Source organism: Mixophyes fleayi, chromosome 10 (assembly GCF_038048845.1).
Source record: "Mixophyes fleayi isolate aMixFle1 chromosome 10, aMixFle1.hap1, whole genome shotgun sequence".
Taxonomy (NCBI): Eukaryota; Metazoa; Chordata; class Amphibia; order Anura; family Limnodynastidae; genus Mixophyes; species Mixophyes fleayi.
The window spans coordinates 26,044,093-26,065,382 of record NC_134411.1 but is presented as its reverse complement, the minus strand read 5'-3'; the positions used below and the strand labels follow the sequence as shown (position 1 = coordinate 26,065,382).

General features: G+C 43.3%; 1 protein-coding gene across 3 annotated transcripts in view; it reads right to left on the bottom strand.

Annotated features, from left to right (window-relative positions):
• Positions 1–21,290, bottom strand: part of LRP4 (LDL receptor related protein 4) — an 86,074-nt gene that overhangs the window by 2,467 nt on the left and 62,317 nt on the right. For all 3 annotated transcript variants that reach the window (XM_075188174.1, XM_075188175.1, XM_075188173.1), the window contains exons 6-37: positions 21,123–21,251; positions 20,774–20,893; positions 20,460–20,585; positions 18,640–18,765; positions 18,324–18,458; positions 16,492–16,617; positions 15,491–15,721; positions 14,894–15,050; positions 14,403–14,620; positions 14,093–14,269; positions 13,651–13,773; positions 12,650–12,858; positions 11,852–11,933; positions 11,380–11,485; positions 11,073–11,274; positions 10,796–10,985; positions 10,385–10,516; positions 10,142–10,282; positions 9,900–9,986; positions 9,650–9,821; positions 9,375–9,537; positions 8,349–8,574; positions 7,821–8,124; positions 6,517–6,735; positions 5,027–5,161; positions 4,805–4,913; positions 3,399–3,543; positions 3,104–3,217; positions 2,626–2,746; positions 2,469–2,533; positions 2,260–2,347; positions 1,022–1,163 (exon numbers count right to left, since the gene is read on the bottom strand). In XM_075188174.1, coding sequence (XP_075044275.1) covers positions 1,022–1,163; positions 2,260–2,347; positions 2,469–2,533; positions 2,626–2,746; positions 3,104–3,217; positions 3,399–3,543; positions 4,805–4,913; positions 5,027–5,161; positions 6,517–6,735; positions 7,821–8,124; positions 8,349–8,574; positions 9,375–9,537; positions 9,650–9,821; positions 9,900–9,986; positions 10,142–10,282; positions 10,385–10,516; positions 10,796–10,985; positions 11,073–11,274; positions 11,380–11,485; positions 11,852–11,933; positions 12,650–12,858; positions 13,651–13,773; positions 14,093–14,269; positions 14,403–14,620; positions 14,894–15,050; positions 15,491–15,721; positions 16,492–16,617; positions 18,324–18,458; positions 18,640–18,765; positions 20,460–20,585; positions 20,774–20,893; positions 21,123–21,251 — 4,820 coding nt within the window. The remainder of the gene's footprint in view (positions 1–1,021; positions 1,164–2,259; positions 2,348–2,468; positions 2,534–2,625; positions 2,747–3,103; positions 3,218–3,398; positions 3,544–4,804; positions 4,914–5,026; positions 5,162–6,516; positions 6,736–7,820; positions 8,125–8,348; positions 8,575–9,374; positions 9,538–9,649; positions 9,822–9,899; positions 9,987–10,141; positions 10,283–10,384; positions 10,517–10,795; positions 10,986–11,072; positions 11,275–11,379; positions 11,486–11,851; positions 11,934–12,649; positions 12,859–13,650; positions 13,774–14,092; positions 14,270–14,402; positions 14,621–14,893; positions 15,051–15,490; positions 15,722–16,491; positions 16,618–18,323; positions 18,459–18,639; positions 18,766–20,459; positions 20,586–20,773; positions 20,894–21,122; positions 21,252–21,290) is intronic.

Genomic DNA, 21,290 nt, shown 5'->3' with positions numbered 1-21,290 from the left:
ACACAATCAGACATGGATGCTATCCAGATACGCCTTTTAGGGGGAGGTATCTCTTGCGGGTTAAAAAAAAGGGTGGATGTAGAGATACACAATAAAGATGACCATCAACAGCACTATTTAGCCGCTTCCGATTGGCTGAATGCGTACTGACCGCTCCAGCTGACGGTAGTTACACTAGGTGATCCGAAGTCGCAAGTCACTTAATTGACATTTCCATTTGGACTACTGCAGGAAAGAAGATTCCCATTTGATTATTATTGGGGTCAACAGATGTGGAGGTGTTTGTTTTTCATTACAATTCATATTGAAAATGAGAGTTGCATTTATTATTACCTATAAAGTCACTACTCACCCTTGTGTACACTTGTGACACTTCATTACATTATAATATTGTGAACTAATAGGGTAATGAGAGTTTACTAGTGACACCGTCAAGCTGCATCTGTACGCCATTGAGGGGCGTAATTAAACACGCTTGTACACCTTATCATTTTTGAGATAGTATGCTATTTATTGCACTTATCTTTTCTTACATATATTCGTTGAACAAATGTATTCACTCTAAATGAGCCCCATTATGACCACATATAATAAAAACTAAAGGTACATTATTCTGAAACATTGCAAATCACAAATACTGTAGGTTTTATGATGCTCTTATTTTTGGAATAATCATAGCTCGAGGCTTTTTCATTTCTTTTATTTTGTTTTTTTAAATATTGCATGTAAATATGTATCCTGCCCCTAGGGGCACTGTTGCATTAGATTCAATACTTTCTCATTAAATCTTGTCCAAGCAGCTAACTGCAATTATACTGTAGCTCCCAGTAATTGACATTATAAACATAATACACACCTACATCCTACACAAATACAATTCTGTATGTCACACCTATAAACATACGCCCCTTCTTTACTTCCAAAAATCACTGCTTGACTACTACAAGCAAACGTTTTCCATCACAACCGGTACATCTGCTCTCCCTCACACACTTCAAGACAACCCTCGGCCAGTACTCACCTCTTTGCGCTGCCGCTGCAGATGACTAGCCATGGGTCTGTGTACCGCCTCGATTTTCACCTCTTGTGTAGATGTGCGGTAGGAGGGGTTGCTGTAGGTGAGGGTGCCCAGTGCCGGCTCTGACAGTTTTGCACGGCGATGCCTGAGAGAAAAGTTGGGACAAATTAACTTGCACACGTAAATTGCAGCAGTTTCTAATGTAGCAGGCACATGGCCTCGCTCTTAAAGATCTGTAAAAGGTAAAACTGGGTGGTGTTCACTAATTGCGTTAGGATACCGGAGGGGCGTCATTCCCCCAATCCGCCAGCAGTGGATCAGGACTTTTTTCGGTCTGCACCCACTCTATGGAATTCTCTCCCCCGCACAATAAGACTCTCCTCTGGTCTACAAACTTTCAAGCGTTCTCTGAAAACCCACCTCTTCAGACAAGCTTATAATATTCCTCAACCATCCTCTTAACCTCCCTACATTACCCTATTACGACCCGTTACACAATTTCACACAAGACAACAACCCCCTGACCAACATTGTTGTGTGACAGGATCAGTCAGCTTTTGAGTCACTTTTACCGTTGCAGTCTGGCCGGACAGAAATGCAAAATGTAGACTTAACCTCATGTATCAAACTCCCATTTCCCATAGATTGTAAGCTTGCGAGCGGGGCCTTCTCACCTCTGTCTGTTTTACCCAGTTTGTTTATTAGTTTACTATGTTTGTCCCCAATTGTAAAGCGCTACGGAATATGTTGGCGCTATATAAATAAATGATGATGATGATGAAGCGCATATCATGTAATTAACACTCCAGATTTTATCTCAACGTACAGTTTTACATTTCCATAACATTTGTGTTGTGAAAGTTGACATATTTTGGTTGAGCCCTGCCCGCGTCAAAGTTACCTGGTGCTGAGGAAAAAAAGGTGCTCGAACCACACTGAAAACCGAAAAAGCAAATAATGATGCTGGCAAAAAATGAGACAATGGGGTATATTTGGGGTATATTTACTAAACTGCGGGTTTGAAAAAGTGGAGATGTTTCCTATAGCAACCAATCAGATTCTAGCTGTCATTTTGTAGATTGTACTAAATAACTGATAACTAGAATCTGATTGGTTGCTATAGGCAACATCTCCACTTTTTCAAACCCGCAGTTTAGTACATCTAGCCCATTATCTTTTTAAAGAGTACATGAAAGCAATATTGGATCTTTGGTGGAAGAGGTACGGACACATTTACCGACCTGTAGATTAGCAGAGCGCAGATCAGAAAGAGCAGACACAGCAGAGAGAGGCATCCGGCAATAATGTGCGGTACACGCAGTCTGTCCCCTGAGCACACAACAAAAAAATAGAATATATTGTCATTTTACATAATTCCATAAAGTATCCAGTTCTAATTCTATAACATACATCACACCCCAGTCCGTTAAGGTAGGTTCTCCCCCCTCACCTGCGCTGGCTGGCACAGCTCCCATGGCGGTACAGAGACCTCTTGAAGCCTCCTCGTCTGAGCAGCTATAAAAATAGACAATGCAGAGGAGAAGTGAGATTTTGCCGAGACACATAAGCTGGTGGTTTCATGCCAATCAATCCTGGCATTCTCCTACCTTCCTGCAGTCACCCCTGGCGTACCGTCACCCCACTCACTCTGGGTGTTGGGACTGAAGGGCCCGGAGATTTTATCACTATTGTTTGTTGGCTGAGGAGCTGAAGGTAAAAATCCAGGAACTAGAAAAGGAAAAAAAGAAAGAAAAACTTCAGGAAGAGAAAACCTCTAACACCTAAAGAAATGAATGTAAGTGACAACCTAGGAAGAGACAAATTGTACCACTTCCCTGCTGCTGACTGGTCTGGATTCGTAAGGCAACCTAGGTCTGGACCTAGGGAGTCCGACTTGCAGTTGAGTTAGGCTGCCCGCTTGTTCCACCATAATTATATATATATATATATGCCTGGAAGCATCATTTCAATCCCCAGTTGAAAACATTTGTTGTAGAACAGCCAATCTAGAGCAGGGTCCAATCTGGGGCGTAGATTCACTCAACAAATTGCCACCATCACAACGAGGAGAAGCAGGATACTTACTAGTTGAGCAGGGCTCAGACTCCAGGTCATCCGGACAGGCGCACACAAAGTCAAAACTTCGAGCAAAGCAGAGGTGGGAACAGCCGCCATTATTGACTCCACAGGGATTACTACCTGCAAGATGGAAAGAGCAAGAGGAGGTTTTTGGTATTGCCAGCAATGTTCTAGAAGAGGTCAGAGTCCGAGTGAAGATACGCCAAAGGGTCAATAAAAAAAAGTGACATTGACAATGGACATGTAGGATAATAAGAGAAACTAGAGATTAAAGATAAACACTTGCTGGGCCATTTCATACCCGTCTGCCTCAGCGGAGACACCACAATGATGTCCATCAGTCCTTCCATGTTGCCCAAAATGGTTTCTTGGCTCCTCCCGGAGTATTTGTCCACCCTCTGGATGGATTTCGTCTGCCAATCAGTCCAATAGATCCAGCGGCCCTCCTGTTTATGACAAGCCAATCAAACAGGATCCCAGTGTTGGATGTAAAGCTACAATTAGTGGTCTCTACCGGCATATAAAGCTATAGATACAGTACTTATACAGCCATCTTTCCATAAAGGTTCCATAATCTGTTCGTTATTATCAGATGAAAATCACTTAGTAAATATATCATTCATCAGCCATTTAGGAATGTATCACAGAATTTCCATGTAATAGATGGAGATGGACGAGGGGAAATATCTAACTGCACCAAGTATTCAACATCCCCAGAAATCATTTAATTATATCCACCCAGGGTGTCTGTCAATTCTATGCTCTGGGAGGTGCACCCATATATACATACTGAAATCCATTGTAAGAAAGTGAGGAGAGAGAATAGGTTTTTAATAGGGCACTCTCGGATGTTTAGCGTAAATAAAATGAATCAAATCTTTATTAAATCTAATTAAATATTTATTAATCCCGATTACGGGGAACAGAAGCAAAATATTAAAACAAATAAAATCAATTTAAATGTGTAATTGTGCATTGACCATGCAAAAAGGTGAATTAAAACATGCAGTAAGAGACTGCTATGCTCTTAGCTGGATCAATAATTTTATTGAATGAACATTCTCATGTATGTGTAATTATAAGGCTCTATATGATCTATCACTTCTATGCTCAATTAGACATTCAGAAAGATATAGTTTATCCTTCTAATTTGGAGTCTATATAATAATCTCTGTCTAATTTCCTTAGAGGATAATCTTAACATTAGAGTCTGCTATTATATCCCAGGGATATTAGATGTATTACAATATAAATTATTGTTCACCACAGACATCACTGGATAAATGTATCAAGCTGAGAGTTTTCAGGCGGGTTTGAAAAACCAATCAGATTCTAGCTTTCATTTATTTAGTACATTCTACAAAATGACAGCTAGAATCTGATTGGTTGCTATAGGCAACATCTCCACTTTTCAAACCCGCCGGAAAACTCTCAGCTTGTTAGATTTACTCTCATGTGTCCATTCTAATGCCCTAGATGATTCATTATCGCTTAAGACTAAATTTCGTTCATACTAGGTGCGTGCACATCGTACTGACCCGTCTGCCTGCTGATGGCAGAATCTATTCCCCAATAAGGACCGCATTCATTCATCAAAAATCACAGTGACATTGTGAGCCAAGTAAAGAATAAAGCAAACAGACGTGAGTATTGCTACAATAAACTAAATTAATTGATATATGGAGATGGTCACCCAAAAATACTCACCTGCGTGAGGGCAAAAGGGTGGGAGACCTGACTGACGAGCACCTGACGGGTCTTTCCATTCAGATCTGCATTCTCTATGCGATCCAAGTGAGCGTCTACCCAATAAATCCTGTGAGGAGAACAGGGCTATAAACATTTGGAAATCCAATGGACATATTTGCTCTACCAAGAGAAAGCGCTCTCTAAACTACATATAGAGTATTGTTCAGTGTGAATACTGACCTCCGGGTGTCATAGTCCAAGGTCAGTCCATTGGGCCATCCAAGATCAGTGTTAACAATGACCTTGCGGTCAGAACCATCCAGGTGAGCCCTCTCAATTTTGGCAACATGTCCCCAGTCCGTCCAGAAGAGGTATCTGTAAGAGCAAGGAATACAATTAGACTTCTTGTCTGCTTATAGATTTGCACCAAGTCAACTCCAACATGAATGGGAAACAATATCATGGCAAATGTCCTTATTCACAATTAGTATTCTTGTTTATTTAACCCTCACTACCACCATAGGAAAAGGATTAATTGGAAATTCTCTCAGCACAGAGTGGATCCAGCAAAACACAGAGAATAAACACCGTACTCACAAAAGTAGTAAAAAGAAAGTAAAGTATTCAGTAAAAAAAAACAAAAAAAACACTTTTCTTTTTTAGCAGAATGTTTGTTGTTTTTCTCTGTTTAATTTACATATACTTGCTCCCATTTTTAACACAATTGTTAAAATCATCTTTATTTATAAGCACAAGAGAAGTCAGCAGCAACTGATAGTTGCCCAAGAAAAGTGACTGTTTTCGTTTTAGTATCGTCTCCCCAGAAATACCATTTGTTGGATCCTCTAAGAATCATGTAGTCACATCACAGCTCTGTGCGCAAGCACTCTGGCAATAAACTACACCTCCCATCATCCACTGCAACAGTATCTGTCTCTTCCTTATGACATCATGCCAAGCTGCCTGCAGTCACATGGCAGCTCTGTGCACAAGGACTCTTGCAGTGGATGATGGGAGTTGTAGTTTATTACCAGAGTCCTTGCGCACAGAGCTTGCATGTGACTGCAGGCAGCTTGGCATAATGTCATAGGGAAGAGACAGATACTGTTGCAGTGGATGATGGGAGTTGTAGTTTATTGCCACAGTATCTGTCTCTTCCCTATGACATTATGCCAAGCTGCCTGCAGTCACATGCAAGCTCTGTGCACAAGGACTCTGGTAATAAACTACACCTCCCATCATCCACTGCAACAGTATCTGTCTCTTCTCTATGACATCATCACTAAGCTGTCTGAGCATAGTTGCATTAGCTAGTGTTTCAATCCTGAAAGCCAACACCTGCAGAGAAGGTAACACAAAAAGGAGTTTGAAGTAGGAGGTAGTGGAATCCTTAGGCTGCATACTCTCCATAGAATATCAGGCACCGCTAGTTTTTCTAAACTAAAGCTGACAGGAACCATGTTGTATTAGCAAATATATGTTTGGGATTAATATATTTAATGGAAGCTACTTGTTCGAATACTCCCAATATTTATCTAGTAAACATTGGGAGGAAATAAGCCCCACTTATTCCAGGATCCACAAATCAGAATTGTCCCGAATTAATCCCAACGGTTGGGAGGTAAATTTGAATGTGGAATTATCCTTTAAGGAAACATAGGGTCAGAAGTGGCCATGTAAATACAACAGAATAAAGTGAACTTGGACTTGTGAAGTCATGATCTTCTCACCCTTTTCTAGGAAACACGGCAATGGCACGAGGCTCATCGAGGCTGTTGTTAATTAGCACCTTCCGGTATCTCCCATCCAACCGTGACACCTCAATAGTGTTTGCACCTGTGTCCGTCCAGTACAGATTTCTGGCTACCCAGTCCACAGAAAGCCCATCTGTAGTCTTTAGCCCCTCGCCAATGATGGTCTCCATCATGGTGCCATCAAGAGCCACTCTCCTGATCGACAAAAAAAAGGTACTCAGCAAACAGAAACCTAATATCTCATACTTAACTCAGCAACATAAAACAAACATATTTCATAGTATGCGGATCCAGGGAGCAGGACCATTTAGAGCCAAGACTTTTCCACTCTTAAAGGACCACCAAAGTCCAAAAGTTACATTTTCAGATATGAACCATGAAGATCAAACACAAATAGAATGTTCAGTGTTAACCTGACATTCCACAATTCCATTGCAGCCTTGTTACAGAGTATTAACCCCCCCCCCCTTCTTCATTACGTGGTTGAGGCTCCCCCCACAATTTTAGAACAGTGTCCTAATGAGATCTGATACAAGTCAAAAAGTTGAGAATGCAGTCATGAGAGTTAACTAATCACAGCAGTGCATTTCTGCAAAGCAAGAAACAACGTCTGTCACTCGTGTCTGCTGTGTTATAGATTTGCTAAAGCTAATTTAGCGCCTGTCTTATATCATGTATATAGTAATAGGATACATTATCCATGCCAACGGCAATACCACTTATATGCTAAAACTCTGCAGGAAACGGATATATCGGAAATATGGTCTTATTAAATATACTTTTACCAAGTGGTCAAAATGGAAATTTAGAAGTGACGTCATGGAAAATGTAAGGTGAATGCAATGTAATAGTGTTACAATGAAGGCAGTAGGAGAAGTGGCGTTATGTCATAAGTGAAAGGGCCCATACAATGTGCAGAGTGAGCTGTTGGCACTATATATACCAACAACAAAGTAACAGGTAAATATTTTTACCCATGTTACAAATACAGCAAATAAAACAGTAAATCCTTCTAAAAACAGAAGATATTCACATGCTCATATATCGTATAGAACACATGGCCTTGTCCTTTGCCAATACTGGTAGTGACAAACAACAGGAGGAGGAGCAGGTAAGCAGGAGGCACATAGGGAAAGGAATAGTCAGGTTTCCCCGATGCCGTCTCCTCGGGGGCGGAGCATAACCCTTGGTCTATCTCCTCTTACTGCAGAAGGAGGAGCACATTTACTGTATTAAAGACACTCATTCAGTATCAGTTGGTGAACGGAGCTGTTCAGCACCTGATCACATCCAGGAAAACATCCGTATAGTAGATTTGTCCTTCCACGCTATCATAATCCAGAGAGATGACATTGTTCAATTGCTTGATAGGCATATAGACATCGGTATAGTCCTCGGTGTCCAGAGAGATCCTACGGATGGAGTCGCGGCTGGAGAACAGTAGATATGTGTCAGGAGACGGGTCACAGGTCCTCCCATCCTCTTTCAGCAGGATGCCGGTGGGACAAGCACAGGAGTAACTGGCAGGGTTTGGCAGACAGAGATGAGAGCAGCCACCATTTCTGTCCCCGCACTTGTTGTATCCTGCGAGGAAGAGGAAGAAATCGGGGGATGATTATAAATCACATCCAGATGGTATTACGGGGCAGCTGCTCATAAAAAGAAGAGGAAACTAGAAGTAAAAATTGTATAGAGTTATAAAATAAAATAGAAAACAACGGTGGAAAAAATACTACCAAGATAAAGCAAAAAAAACAAAAACAAAAAAAACAGAGTTTGAGGTCCCATAGGTGACAAAAAAAACTGACCCAGAGCGTGAGTCCGGTCCACCGCCTGGATGTCCATGAGACCGGGCAGGTTGTCCCTGACCACAATGACATTTGCCCCGGTGTCTTTATCTGCCCTTTGGATTTTGCGTGTCTGCCAGTCTGTCCAGTATATATGTGCGCCGAGAAGACTTAGGCCATATGGATGCTGGACTGGAGAGACCAGGATCCGTCTGTTCCTTCCCATCAGATCAGCGGCCTCTATCCTCTGTAAAAGACATGAAGAGAGGAACATCAGATAACAGATTGAGCATCTACCCTTTTTTGGTAGGGCGCTGGTGGGAATTCATTCAACCCCTCTACGTCCCCCACTGTTCCAAAGATGCAGATTACAATTCTAACTTTGGTAGCCTGAAATCTTGTGAGTCCATTGTTCTGATAAGAGTGGATAAAATAACATTTTTTAAAAAGAGATCTGCGTCTCTCATCCACCCTTATTACATCCTCTCATTCCAGATTACAGGACTTTTTTCGGGCTGCACCCACTCTATGGAATTCTCTCCCTCGCACAATAAGACTCTCCTCTGGTCTACAAACTTTTAAGCGTTCTCTGAAAACCCACCACTTCAGACAAGCTTATAATATTCCTCAACCACCCTCCTAACCTCACTAATTACCCTATTACCATAGGTTACACAATTTCACACAAGACAACTACCCCCTGACCAACATTGTTGTGTGACAGGATCATTTAGCTTATGAGTCACTTTTACCTTTGCAGTTTGGCTGGGCCGAAATGCAAAATGTAGACTTAACCTCATGTATCAAACTCCCATTGTCCCATACAATGTAAGCAGGGCCTTCTCACCTCTTTGTCCGTTTTACCCAGTTTGTTTATTAGTTTACTATGTTTGTCCCCAATTGTAAAGCGTACGGAATATGTTGGCGCTATATAAATAAATGATGACGATGATGATGATGATGATGAATAGTGCCTTTTCCACTTAAAAGGAAGACTCCCTACAATTAATTACCCCACGCTGAACTTAACGTTCATTCCAATTGTACCTCAGTATGTGCATCAGCCCATAGGAGTTGTGAGCCAGCTTTATCCACTGCCAGTCCATTGGGCCAACCCAGGTTCATGCTTATCAGAACCTTGCGGTCTGATCCATCCATCGCGGCTCTCTCCAGCTTGGCGTTCTCCCCCCAGTCTGACCAGTACATGTATCTAGTGAGAAAAGGGCACAAACAAGATCTAGTACACGTGGTGTGGGAGCATCACAATTTAGGTCTCTCAGAACTGGGACGTTTAAAAAACATTTAAAATGTCTTTTTCTCACCCCATCTCGTGATACAGGGCAATCGCTCTAGGACTCCCTAGGTTCTGCCAAACCAGCACTTTCCTCATGGAACCATCCAAATTCCCCACCTCAATCCGATTGGTCCCTGTGTCTGTCCAATACACTTTACGGCCAATTGCATCCACCGCCAGACCATCCGTGGTCACCAAGCCTGGAGAGAAGTTAGTACATTATAGTTATGTGGATTTTCATGGGTTTAGATACTTCCAAGGCTTATTTGGGTAATTACCAGTGGTTATTATATCTTGATGGTTCGATCCGTCCAGCGATGCTCTGCTAATTTTCCGAAGCGTGCTGTCTGCCCAGTACACCAAACCTAAGAAAAGGAAGACCCATCAATTATACCGTATCCACCACTTGTCCTAACCACCCTCCGCCATCCTTCCACGACTCTCAGCTTCTCCCCGGCTTTTGGCCATCCAACTTCCACAAGAATTCACAAAGATATTGGATAAATAATCTCTTGCTCACCTTCCAGAGGATCCACACTAACGGCAATTGTGTTCTTCATGGTCACATTGATGGGGACCACAACATCCGCAAAGTACGGGATATCCAAAGAGACAGAGCGGATGTCCGTCCTCCGGGCAAAGATAAGAAAACGATCCATTCCTGGAGAAACCAGAGAAACGAAAGAGGTAAGAACACTATAGGTTATTGGACAAAGGAAGGAAGGTAACACTACACAAATGAACGGATGTATTTAAAATTCACCTGAGGAACAGATCCTGCCGTCTCCGAGTAGATTAACCCCGGTGGGACAGGCACAACTGTGGCCTTTTGGGTGAGGCGAGAGAAGACAGATATGGCTGCAGCCTCCGTTATGTATGGAACAAGCTGAGCGAACTGTGGAAAGAAGACAACATTAAAACCATGGTCCTGGTGCATGATCGTCTGATGCTATACAAAATGATCCACAATGCAGTTCAGGAACAAGTTCTTTGACACAGTAATAGATTTATTCATTTAATTTATTATTTCATATATTAATGACACCCAACAAAACCACTAAAACCAAAACAATATTAATATTACTAATGTGAGGCACAAGTAGCTTCTAAGGCGAGAAGAATCTAGTATCAAACATTGATTGATAACAGACAGATGAACTTGGTGGCTTTATACCCTGGGGTCGTTGGCGGTGGAAAACGTGGATGTCCATCAGATTCTCCAGGTTCTCTCGCACCGTTTTGCGGTCAAGTCCGGTCTTACGAACTGCACTCTCAATGCTTTTCGACTGCCAGTCTGTCCAGTAAATAAGATCTTCATACAACGTCAGACCAAAGGGGTGAGGTAGGTCTGTTCCAATCAGCACCTAAGGAAAGCCAATAACTGGTGGTTATCATTTAATTCCCTAAATGGGCGCATGTTCGTAGAACTGGACAGCAACCACATCTCTCACCATGCGGTCAGCACCGTCGAGTTTAGCAGATTCGATGGTTTTCATGCCCGCATCAGCCCAATAAAGCCTCTCTGACTCGTAGTCAATTGCCAGTCCATTTGGCCAAGTAAGGTTGGAGGAGATGATGACCATCCGTCCAGAGGCGTCCATCCCAGCCCGCTCAATCTTAGGATTGGCTCCCCAGTCCGTCCAGTACATGAACCTAAGGTGGAAAACAGCTTTCAATGCTTAAGCTGGCAAAAGGAAACTTCAACCTGTATTGCCACCCAGAATGGAGACCAGCAGAATGTACAAGAACTTCTCTCACCCTCCTACTGGATCCACCACAATATCCCGTGGTCGGTCTAAGTTTTCCCAGATCAGTACACTGCGCAGAGAACCATCGGTGTTAGAAACTTCTATCCGGTCTGTCCCTGAAGAAGAGTAGACGGATTAGATTGTCTCAACACAAAAATACACTCAGTGCTCTTTAGGTTCAACACTGTTCTGTAAAGGATCTTGTTAGCACTTTGGATAATAATTTTAGAAACTATTCTTATGTATTATTTTGTGATAGGGCTGCTGGGAAGATTTGCCTTTAGGCAATCTGCCTGTTCTTCCACCTAGATATTGTCAGTTGTTCTCTAACAGTTTGGCGCTCACTCATATTCTCTACTTTGGAAAAGTATCGTTAAGTGAGCAAACAACTGTTTTTATAAAGCTACTAAATATTATCACTTATGAACTGTAGCTACATTAAAGGTGCAGTGTTCAGCACTCTTGAGCCAACGGTAAAATACCTGCATCTGTCCAGTACAGCTTCTGTGTAACCCAGTCCAATGCCAATCCAGCCGGACTTTCCAAGCTGGTCTCTATGACGACCTGTTGGAGTGAAATGAGAAGTAAAAGAGGAGGAGGAGTTTTAGGTATAAAAACCTGTTTGTTTCATTGTTCAGTGTGACCGATGCTAGAAAAGCTGCCCGGTGTCTAGAGGGCTAGTCTCTGTTAATGTAGTGTTTAGGGTCACAAGAAACTGTGTGGAAACTTTATGGCGTCAAATACTTTACCATTCTGACATTAAAATGAAGTAAAAAGCAAGAAATTGCTCATGCGTGTTTCACCAGTTGCAGCAATAATATATATATATATATATATATATATATATATATATATATATATATATATATATATATATATATATATATATATATATATATATATATATATATATATATATATATATATCTTACTAGGATCTCTGTATACCAAACTACAAAAGAAAAGGTGTTTCTTCACTGCTACAAACCCAGTAGATCTACCAAGTCAAACATTTCTATTCTATTTAATTCTACTTCTTTTAATATCCAATTTATTATACTACATCAAAACAGAAAAGCAAAAACATCTTTCCCTAGCTAAAATCCCTCTGATACATAGAGAACAACTCTTCGTTACGATTACGTAAATGATACATGGAGAGAATATCCCCTCGCTCACTCCTTCCTCATCATTGCATATTGCTAAAGAACTATAAAAAAACACATTGAAATATGGTGAATAGCATTCGCGTTTCAGTGGCAATGTGGCCGCCATCTTACCTCCTGGCTGCTGCCATCTGACTTTGCGCGGTTGATGGAGTCTGCGTTGGTGTCAGTCCAATAAATGTAGTCATCCGATGAGTCCCAGTCCAGTGCGACGGCACTGCGTACATTGGACAGTGGGATGACAAAATCGGATAGGTCATTGGTGTCGAAGCTGATCCTTCGGATGTCCGTCCTTCGGGCAAAAAGCAGGAACTTGTCAAGACCTGATCGAAGGTCAAAGGTCATCATCTTAATTCCTTCAGCTTAAAAATGGTACACAGAGCAAATGTAGGCGTTTGGGGGGAGGGGGTGTCTGGGTGGGATCAGTACTCTATACATTAAAAAGGATAACTACACCCAAAAGTGAAAATTCAGTTGTCAGTGGAGTCCCTGAAGTTAAACATTAATCCGGTATATTAGTTATCAGAGTTATGGCATTCCCCCCAACCCAGAGGGACTCCAAATTCCTGCCGTGTTCTGGCTACTTTCTCCCGCTGAATACAGCATGTCAGGAAAAGCCTGTATGGAAAAGAACGCCCTGGCAAGAGAAGGGAGAGCATTGCCGTAAAACGGCATGGAGGACCAAGCAGATTTCGTGGGATGCCAGACCCCAGGTAAATCAAGTTTTGGATTAATGTTTAACCTATGGAATTCCACCAAAACCAACATTGTCAGTTTTGGTTGGCCTTAGTCTTTAAGGAGTTCTTGAAATCCATTCTTCTCTACAAATTAAATAAACAATAACAATAAACCGTAATAAACAATAAACCATAAAAAAAACAATAAACCGCGTGCAAGAGACAGTGTTGTAAATGTGCATTTAAAAATGCTGTATAATCATCAACATCAGGATTTCAGATGACGGAGTGTACAACTGTATTATTATAGGGGACATTATCTTTATAAACATGGCATGTACTGGGGGTGTTATCGAGGGAGGGGGTCCAAATTTTTCTCACTTGGAAACTGGTTTTATATACAGTATAATATAGGATTTAAAGACTCCTCCTACTTACTTATGGCACAGGTCTTGGGTCCGGTCTTGCGGAACCCAGTGGGGCAAGCACAAGTAAACGCGTCGCCACTGGGGAGGCAGAGGTGAGAGCAGCCGCCATTGTCCGCACCGCAGCGGTTCTTCCCTATGGGGAAATAAAGGAAAACAAGTCAGTCATTGAGAACAAGAACAAAAAACCTGCACCAGATTGACCACAGTTACACAATATGAAAATATTATTCTATGAAGATGTAAAATCACAAGTTCACATTTTAGTTAATTTAAAAAAAAAAAAAAGATAATAGTATAATAGTGTTAGTCTGCTCCTCCCTTTCCTATATATTTTGCATTTTCGTGGCCTGCAAGAGATTTACAATATAAACATCTTTACAATTATATTTATACATTAATAGCTTTTAACTATTTTTTTTATTTTTAAAATATATAGGACTTGGTCCCCTCACCTATTGGCTGACGTTGCGGATGCAGGGTGTGAATATCCATCGGGAAGTGCAGCTTACTTCGTATCACCTCTTGGTTCTTACCCGTGAATTTATTGGCACTGTTTATGCTTTTGGTGTGCCAATCAGTCCAATAAAGACTGTCCTCAAATACCGTGATGGCAAACGGGTGCGGCAGACCTGCAGGGCAGACAGACACGAGCCACGTCATTATGGGCAGAGTAACCAGAGTGATAGGGCTGCTGGGAAGATTTGCAAGTGAGCAGGGACAAGGAGAGAATGTTATATTATTATGTTTACAGACTCCACCCACCTTGGTTGATGACAGCTTTGCGATTGGATCCATCAAGATCTGCTCTCTCTATGACATGGTGCTTGGCATCCACCCAGTACATGTGTCTAGCTGCGTAATCAATGGTCAGCCCATTGGGCCAGAAGAGATGAGTATCCGCAATAACACGTCTGTGAGAGCCATCCATGCTGGCATATTCAATGCGTGGTGTATTACCCCAATCTGTCCAGTAGATGGTGCTAAAGGCATATGCAATGTGCACATTAAAACCAGGTAGCCATAAACCAATGAGAGCCAATCTTAATAAAATTATTAATATTAATAGGGTTTAATCACAATCTTAAAATATTAATTGACACCAGATTATCCTACAACATAAATGTGCCCACATCCTTTTGATAGGTTTTAAAATAAATATTTGCACTCCCCCAAAAAAAGTTTAACTAAAGCCCGATTTAATGATTTGGAAAATTCCATTACATATCCTGATTATTGAGTATCAACATACGTACCCTTCCATTGGGTTCAAAGCTATGGCTCGAGGCTTCTCCAAGTTGTTCCAGAGGATGACCTTACGGTGAGACCCGTCCAGATTGGACACTTCAATGCGAGAGGTTCCAGAGTCTGTCCAGAACAGCTTGTCATGGATCCAGTCAATGCCCAAACCCCCTGAATCCAGAAAGTATAGTACAGAAAGATCAATATGTGGCACCAATTTCATCAACCTCTGTTACACAAGACTTCTACATCTGATTGTCTATAATGTAGAAGCTTCTAATCTTTCTCCCAAACCCTAATGTGATGTAATGTATCCCTTTATCCAATCACAGACCACAGGGTAGATTTAGCAAACCTTCTCAAAAGAAAAAGTGGAGGTGTTGCCCATAGCAACCAATCAGATTCTAGCTATATCTTTTAGAATGTACAATTCTTCTTTAGAATCGTCGCTATGGGCAACGCCTTCACATTTGATGTTTGATGAATCTACCTCCACCACATCTTACATTTCCAATCCTTTATGGATCCAATTAATATTCTTCCTTTTAATCGTTCTATATTCTGTTTCTCCTCACTCCCATCTACCCCACCCCTCCGTCACGGTAACACACCTGGACTCTCGAGACCTGTAGACACCACCTCTTCTACATTGCTGCCATTAAGGTTGGCGCTCATGATGCGGTCCAGTGTAACGTCCGACCAGAACACCAGCTCATGACTGTGGTGAAAATCTAAGGCAATGGCATTCTCCAGGTTGTTGAGGAGCAACGTGTACTCAGAGCGATGCGGCAAGACCTGCCGAATGTCAATCCTATTGGCAAAGAGCAGAACCGGTTCTGGCCCTAGGAGAGAAAAAAAGATTACAGGTTTGAACCAATGATAATAATATTTTTTATACTTCAGTTTTTTATACCATGCTCAGAAAGCCAACAGATCATTCTGCAGACCGATAAAGTAACAATGCTACCAAGTACTAGGCAATTTATAAGCTCCAGAGAAGGGGAATGTGGAGAAGGGGAATGTGAGGGTTCGGGTGAGGAGGAGGAGGAGGAGGAGGAGAAGGGGAATGTGAGGGTTCGGGTGAGGAGGAGGAGGAGAAGGGGAATGTGAGGGTTTGGAGGAGGAGGAGGAGGAGGAGAAGGGGAATGTGAGGGTTCGGGTGGGGAGGAGGAGAAGGGGAATGTGAGGGTTCGGGTGGGAGGAGGAGGAGGGGAATGTGAGGGTTCGGGTGAGGAGAAGGGGAATGTGAGGGTTCCAGTTGGCAGGAGGAGAAGGAGGAGGAGGAGAAGGGGAATGTGAGGGTTCGGGTGAGGAGGAGGAGAAGGGGAATGTGAGGGTTCCAGTTGGCAGGAGGAGGAGGAGGAGAAGGGGAATGTGAGGGTTTGGGTGAGCAGGAGGAGAAGGGGAATGTGAGGGTTCGGGTGAGGAGGAGGAGGAGGAGAAGGGGAATGTGAGGGGTCGGGTGAGGAGAAGGAGAAGGGGAATGTGAGGGGTCGGGTGAGGAGGAGCAGGGAACCAATAAATATTGGCCCCACCCACAAAATGGCTTCCTGGTTGCACAAGGTTAAGGGCTCACTCGTTCCATTCGCCAAGAGAACATCCGAAAGCTTACCCAGGGCCTTGCAGCTGCGTTTATCCGGCCGCAGTTGGTATCCCGTCTCACAAAAGCACTGGAAGCCTCCTTCTGAGTTACTGCAGCCTTGACTACAATACCCTTCCTCCGCACACTCGTTCACATCTGTACGGAGCAGGAGCAAAATCAAAATAGTGCAACATTTATTTATTACCTCCTCAAACGTCACTCATTGAGGAATTTCAACTGAAAATATTTATACCAATACGGACAAAAAGGAGCAGACTGTCTTCTAGTAACTTCTAATGGATTAATATTATGTGAAGTCATACACACTTACTTACTTAAATGACACAATGTAAGTGGCAACTAAGTACATAACAAATTAAACCAAAATAAAACAAATGGTAATAATAAGAAAGTAAATAAAGAAAATAGATATATTTATTGAGATTTATATCGACGTTTCAGTTGCATTACATAACATTCATCAGAATCACAGAGGAAAGTCACATTATGCGTCTGAAACACTGAATGTTTCCCTGCTGTGAAGTCTCTCAGCCGTTTCAGTTTAAATATACGGCCCAGTTCCCGTTCCTCTCTCGAGTGATGGTGAATGTATGATGCAAATTTTATAATAGCCTGGCTCATTTTTCCCATAATAACTGTTATTTTAAGGTGTGTCTAACTAGGGTCTGAGCACCTTATTGTATTTTAACTCTTGCTTGTCTGACAGGTCTTGTTTTGAAGTTTGAACAATCTGGAAACGTTTAAATTATTGAATTGGCTACAGGCATATGAGTGATCTGTACACTAGTGTGGTTATGTCAGCGAGGACAGGGCTGCACGTGTCCACATCATGATGTGAGGAGGAGAATGGATACAAGTAGGAAGCCACAGAGTTATATAGTGGAAAGAGCAGGGTCCCCCAGCAGCACAGAGTATATCAAGGAGATGAGTGATGTGTTAGTGAGGACAGGGCTGCATGTGACAGGGGCAGTGACATGATATGAGGAGGGGCATGGAGGCAGCAGGAAGCTACAAACTGAGAGTTATATATATTGGAAGGAGCAGAGTCCTCCAGCAGCACAGAGTATATCAAGGAGATGAGTGATGTGTTAGTGAGGACAGGGCTGCATGTGACAGGGGCAGTGACATGATATGAGGAGGGGCATGGAGGCAGCAGGAAGCCACAGACTGAGAGTTATATAGTGGAAGAGCACAGAGTAGTGATGTGAGTCTACTGTTACACGGGTATAGAGATATAGTGTCAAACAAGACTAAATTAACCAAAATTCATACACCCAACTTGTCATTAACAGTTTGTGGTTAGATTTGCAGACTGACACTTTATTAAACAGATCAGTATAATTATAAAATAAGAGACATATTTTCATTTCAGACAACACTGTGGTGCAAGCTTGAATTAGCCACTACCAGGGAATACAATGGTGGTCTGTGAGCCTAATAAACTCATCTATCATCAGGACAATGAACAGATGGTTTAATAACCATTTTATCCAGAATCCCTGAAACAGTCCACAGATACAAAACTGGTAGATAAATAAATATTGTAGTAGACATACAGCATCCTATATGGAGCCTGTGAATTACAAGCGCTCAGCCAAGTGTATTAATCACAACATGTAACCACTTAACATTGACATTACAAGCAGGAAGTTGTTTGTAGACAGCATTTCCCAGTATGAAATCATACAGAAGCCAAAGGCACATCCATTTGATGGCAACATCTGATCAGTTCCTTTAATATAAAACTGTACCACAGTCTTCAGTAGCATCAATTAAAACAATAGGTACAACTAATACAGATGTTTAGTACAGCCATCGATACATTCCCCAGTTTACCTCACCTTGGCATGACCGTCCGTCTTCCATTAGTCTGTATCCTGTCTGACACGTACACTGTACCAACCCGCGCACCGTCTGGCACTTCTGTGCGCAGCCGCCATTGTTGTGGTTACAATTCTCTTCTCCAGTCCGAGGCCCTGAGAAGGAAACAGGTGTAACTGAGGAGTGACCGATACATTCGTGGCGAAAGGATGGAAATGTAAGCAATAAAATGAGGATAGGGGAAAAAAAGTGGGATTATTGTAGAGTTACGGCAAGAAAAGCCCTGCGCACAGTGAAGCCAGGGATATATATATATACGAATATATATATACTAACGACAATTTTGTTGCGGGCTCTCATCGCTGCCATCACCACAATCGTTAACTCCGTTGCATAGCTTCCTCTGTCCGATACAGCGGCCATTACTGCACAAAAACTGGTCCTGAGCGCACTGCGGAGTTCCTGCCATGGGCGAGAAGTAACATTAGTGACAAAGTGTAGTCAGATATATTTATGTGCGCTCAGGAGACTAGTTATTATTGAAATCCCTGTACAGTGTAATGTACTGCAGCATAAGACATATATATGTGTACCAGGTGCGAGTGTGAGACACGATACCCATCAATTTCAGCAACAGGACCAAGGAATGCACACAGATATAACCTGCATGCCTTTATCCTGTCGCTGCAAGTTCAGAAGATGAGTTCATGTAGAAATTAAATAAATATTCATGTCTGCAGTTCCCTCAGTATCTATGTAGCTCCTTCCACAACCAATCCTTGGTGCATATTGGTAAGACTACGTTATTTATTTTGCCCCCAATACACTATAAACAACGTTCTTACTCAACTCTTCACGGCAACTCAATCCTCCTCTTCCCTCTAACATTTTGCCATTCCCCTTCTCCTCCTCACCCGACCCCTCACATTCCCCTTCTCCTCCTCCTCCTCACCTGACCCCTCACATTCCCCTTCTCCTCCTCCTCACATTCCCCTTCTCCTCCTCACCTGACCCCTCACATTCCCCTTCTCCTCCTCCTCACCTGACCCCTCACATTCCCCTTCTCCTCCTCCTCACCTGACCCCTCACATTCCCCTTCTCCTCCTCCTCACCTGACCCCACACATTCCCCTTCTCCTCCTCCTCACCCGACCCCTCACATTCCCCTTCTCCTCCTCCTCACCTGACCCCTCACATTCCCCTTCTCCTCCTCCTCACCTGACCCCTCACATTCCCCTTCTCCTCCTCCTCACCTGACCCCTCACATTCCCCTTCTCCTCCTCCTCACCTGACCCCTCACATTCCCCTTCTCCTCCTCCTCACCTGACCCCTCACATTCCCCTTCTCCTCCTCCTCCTCACCTGACCCCTCACATTCCCCTTCTCCTCCTCACCTGACCCCTCACATTCCCCTTCTCCTCCTCCTCCTCACCTGACCCCTCACATTCCCCTTCTCCTCCTCACCTGACCCCTCACATTCCCCTTCTCCTCCTCACCCGACCCCTCACATTCCCCTTCTCCTCCTCCTCACCTGAACCCTCACATTCCCCTTCTCCTCCTCCTCACCTGAACCCTCACATTCCCCTTCTCCACACATTCCCCTTCTCCTCCTCACCCGACCCCTCACATTCCCCTTCTCCTCCTCACCTGACCCTTCACATTCCCCTTCTCTTCCTCACCTGACCCCTCACATTCCCCTTCTCCTCCTCACCCGACCCCTCACATTCCCCTTCTCCTCCTCCTCACCTGACCCCTCACATTCCCCTTCTCCTCCTCACCTGACCCCTCACATTCCCCTCCTCCTCCTCACCCGACCCCTCACATTCCCCTTCTCCTCCTCACCTGACCCTTCACATTCCCCTTCTCTGCCTCATCTGACCCCTCACATTCCCCTTTTCTTCCTCCTCATCCGACCCCTCACGTTCCCCTTCTTTTCCTCACATTCCCCTTCTCCACCTCACCGGCTCAGGAAGGGGAAATGTGTCGGGTGAGGGTCATTTTGACTCAACCCATCACATTTACTTCTCCATCTGACCTGACCCCTTACATTCTCTCTCTAACCCAACACCTCACATTCTAATTTTCCACTTAAACAAACCTCCACATTCTCCTCTTACCCAACCTTCCCTCTAACCAGACGTCTCACATTCCCACTCACCTGTTTTTTCACAGCCCTTCTCGTCACTATTGTCGGAGCAATCATCTTCCCCATCACATCTCCAGGAGAGCCGTACACAGCGGCCTGAACTGCAGCGGAACTGGTCTGCTGTACACACGGAGGTCGCTGTGGAATGTGAATAGAACAGGACCTCCCATTACACCAAATAACAAAAACCACAACTACAGAAGAATCAAAACACCTGTACTTCAGCCAATAATAATTGTTGTTTGTACTGTTAATTCTGAATGGTAACAATGTGACAATGAACTGATGAAGATCAGATTTTAAGAAGGGATCTCTTTAGTACTCACTGCAGTTCCTCTCATCAGACTGATCGTCACAGTCCGCGTCTCCGTCACAGCGCCAGCCAGAGTTGATACACAGGCCACTGTTGCACATGAATTCTCCTGAGCGGCAAGGCTGATGGGAGGCTGAGAAGTAACAAGAAGTTAATAGGTATTTGTGTAACATTGCAGCAAGGAGGAGTGAGAGGGAAGTAGACAAACACAGCAAAGACCAGCCAGGTAGAGGGATGATTAAAGGTGGAAGGTCAGGGTTGCTTTATGGACTGAATAAGGTGAAGATAAGAGAAAAACATGAGGAGGCTGGGAGGACTTAGCCGTAGGCTGTGGAGACTGGGAAACAAATAATGGTACTCACAGCAGTCAGATTCATCAGACCAGTCTCCACAGTCATCATCACCATCGCAGTGATAAATGTCCAGGATGCAGCGTCCATAGGCGCATTGAAACTCTTCCATGCTGCAGCTGGGGGCTGGGACATCAGAGGCTGTTGGAGACACAAAGAGCAAATCAGAGGCCGGACAGA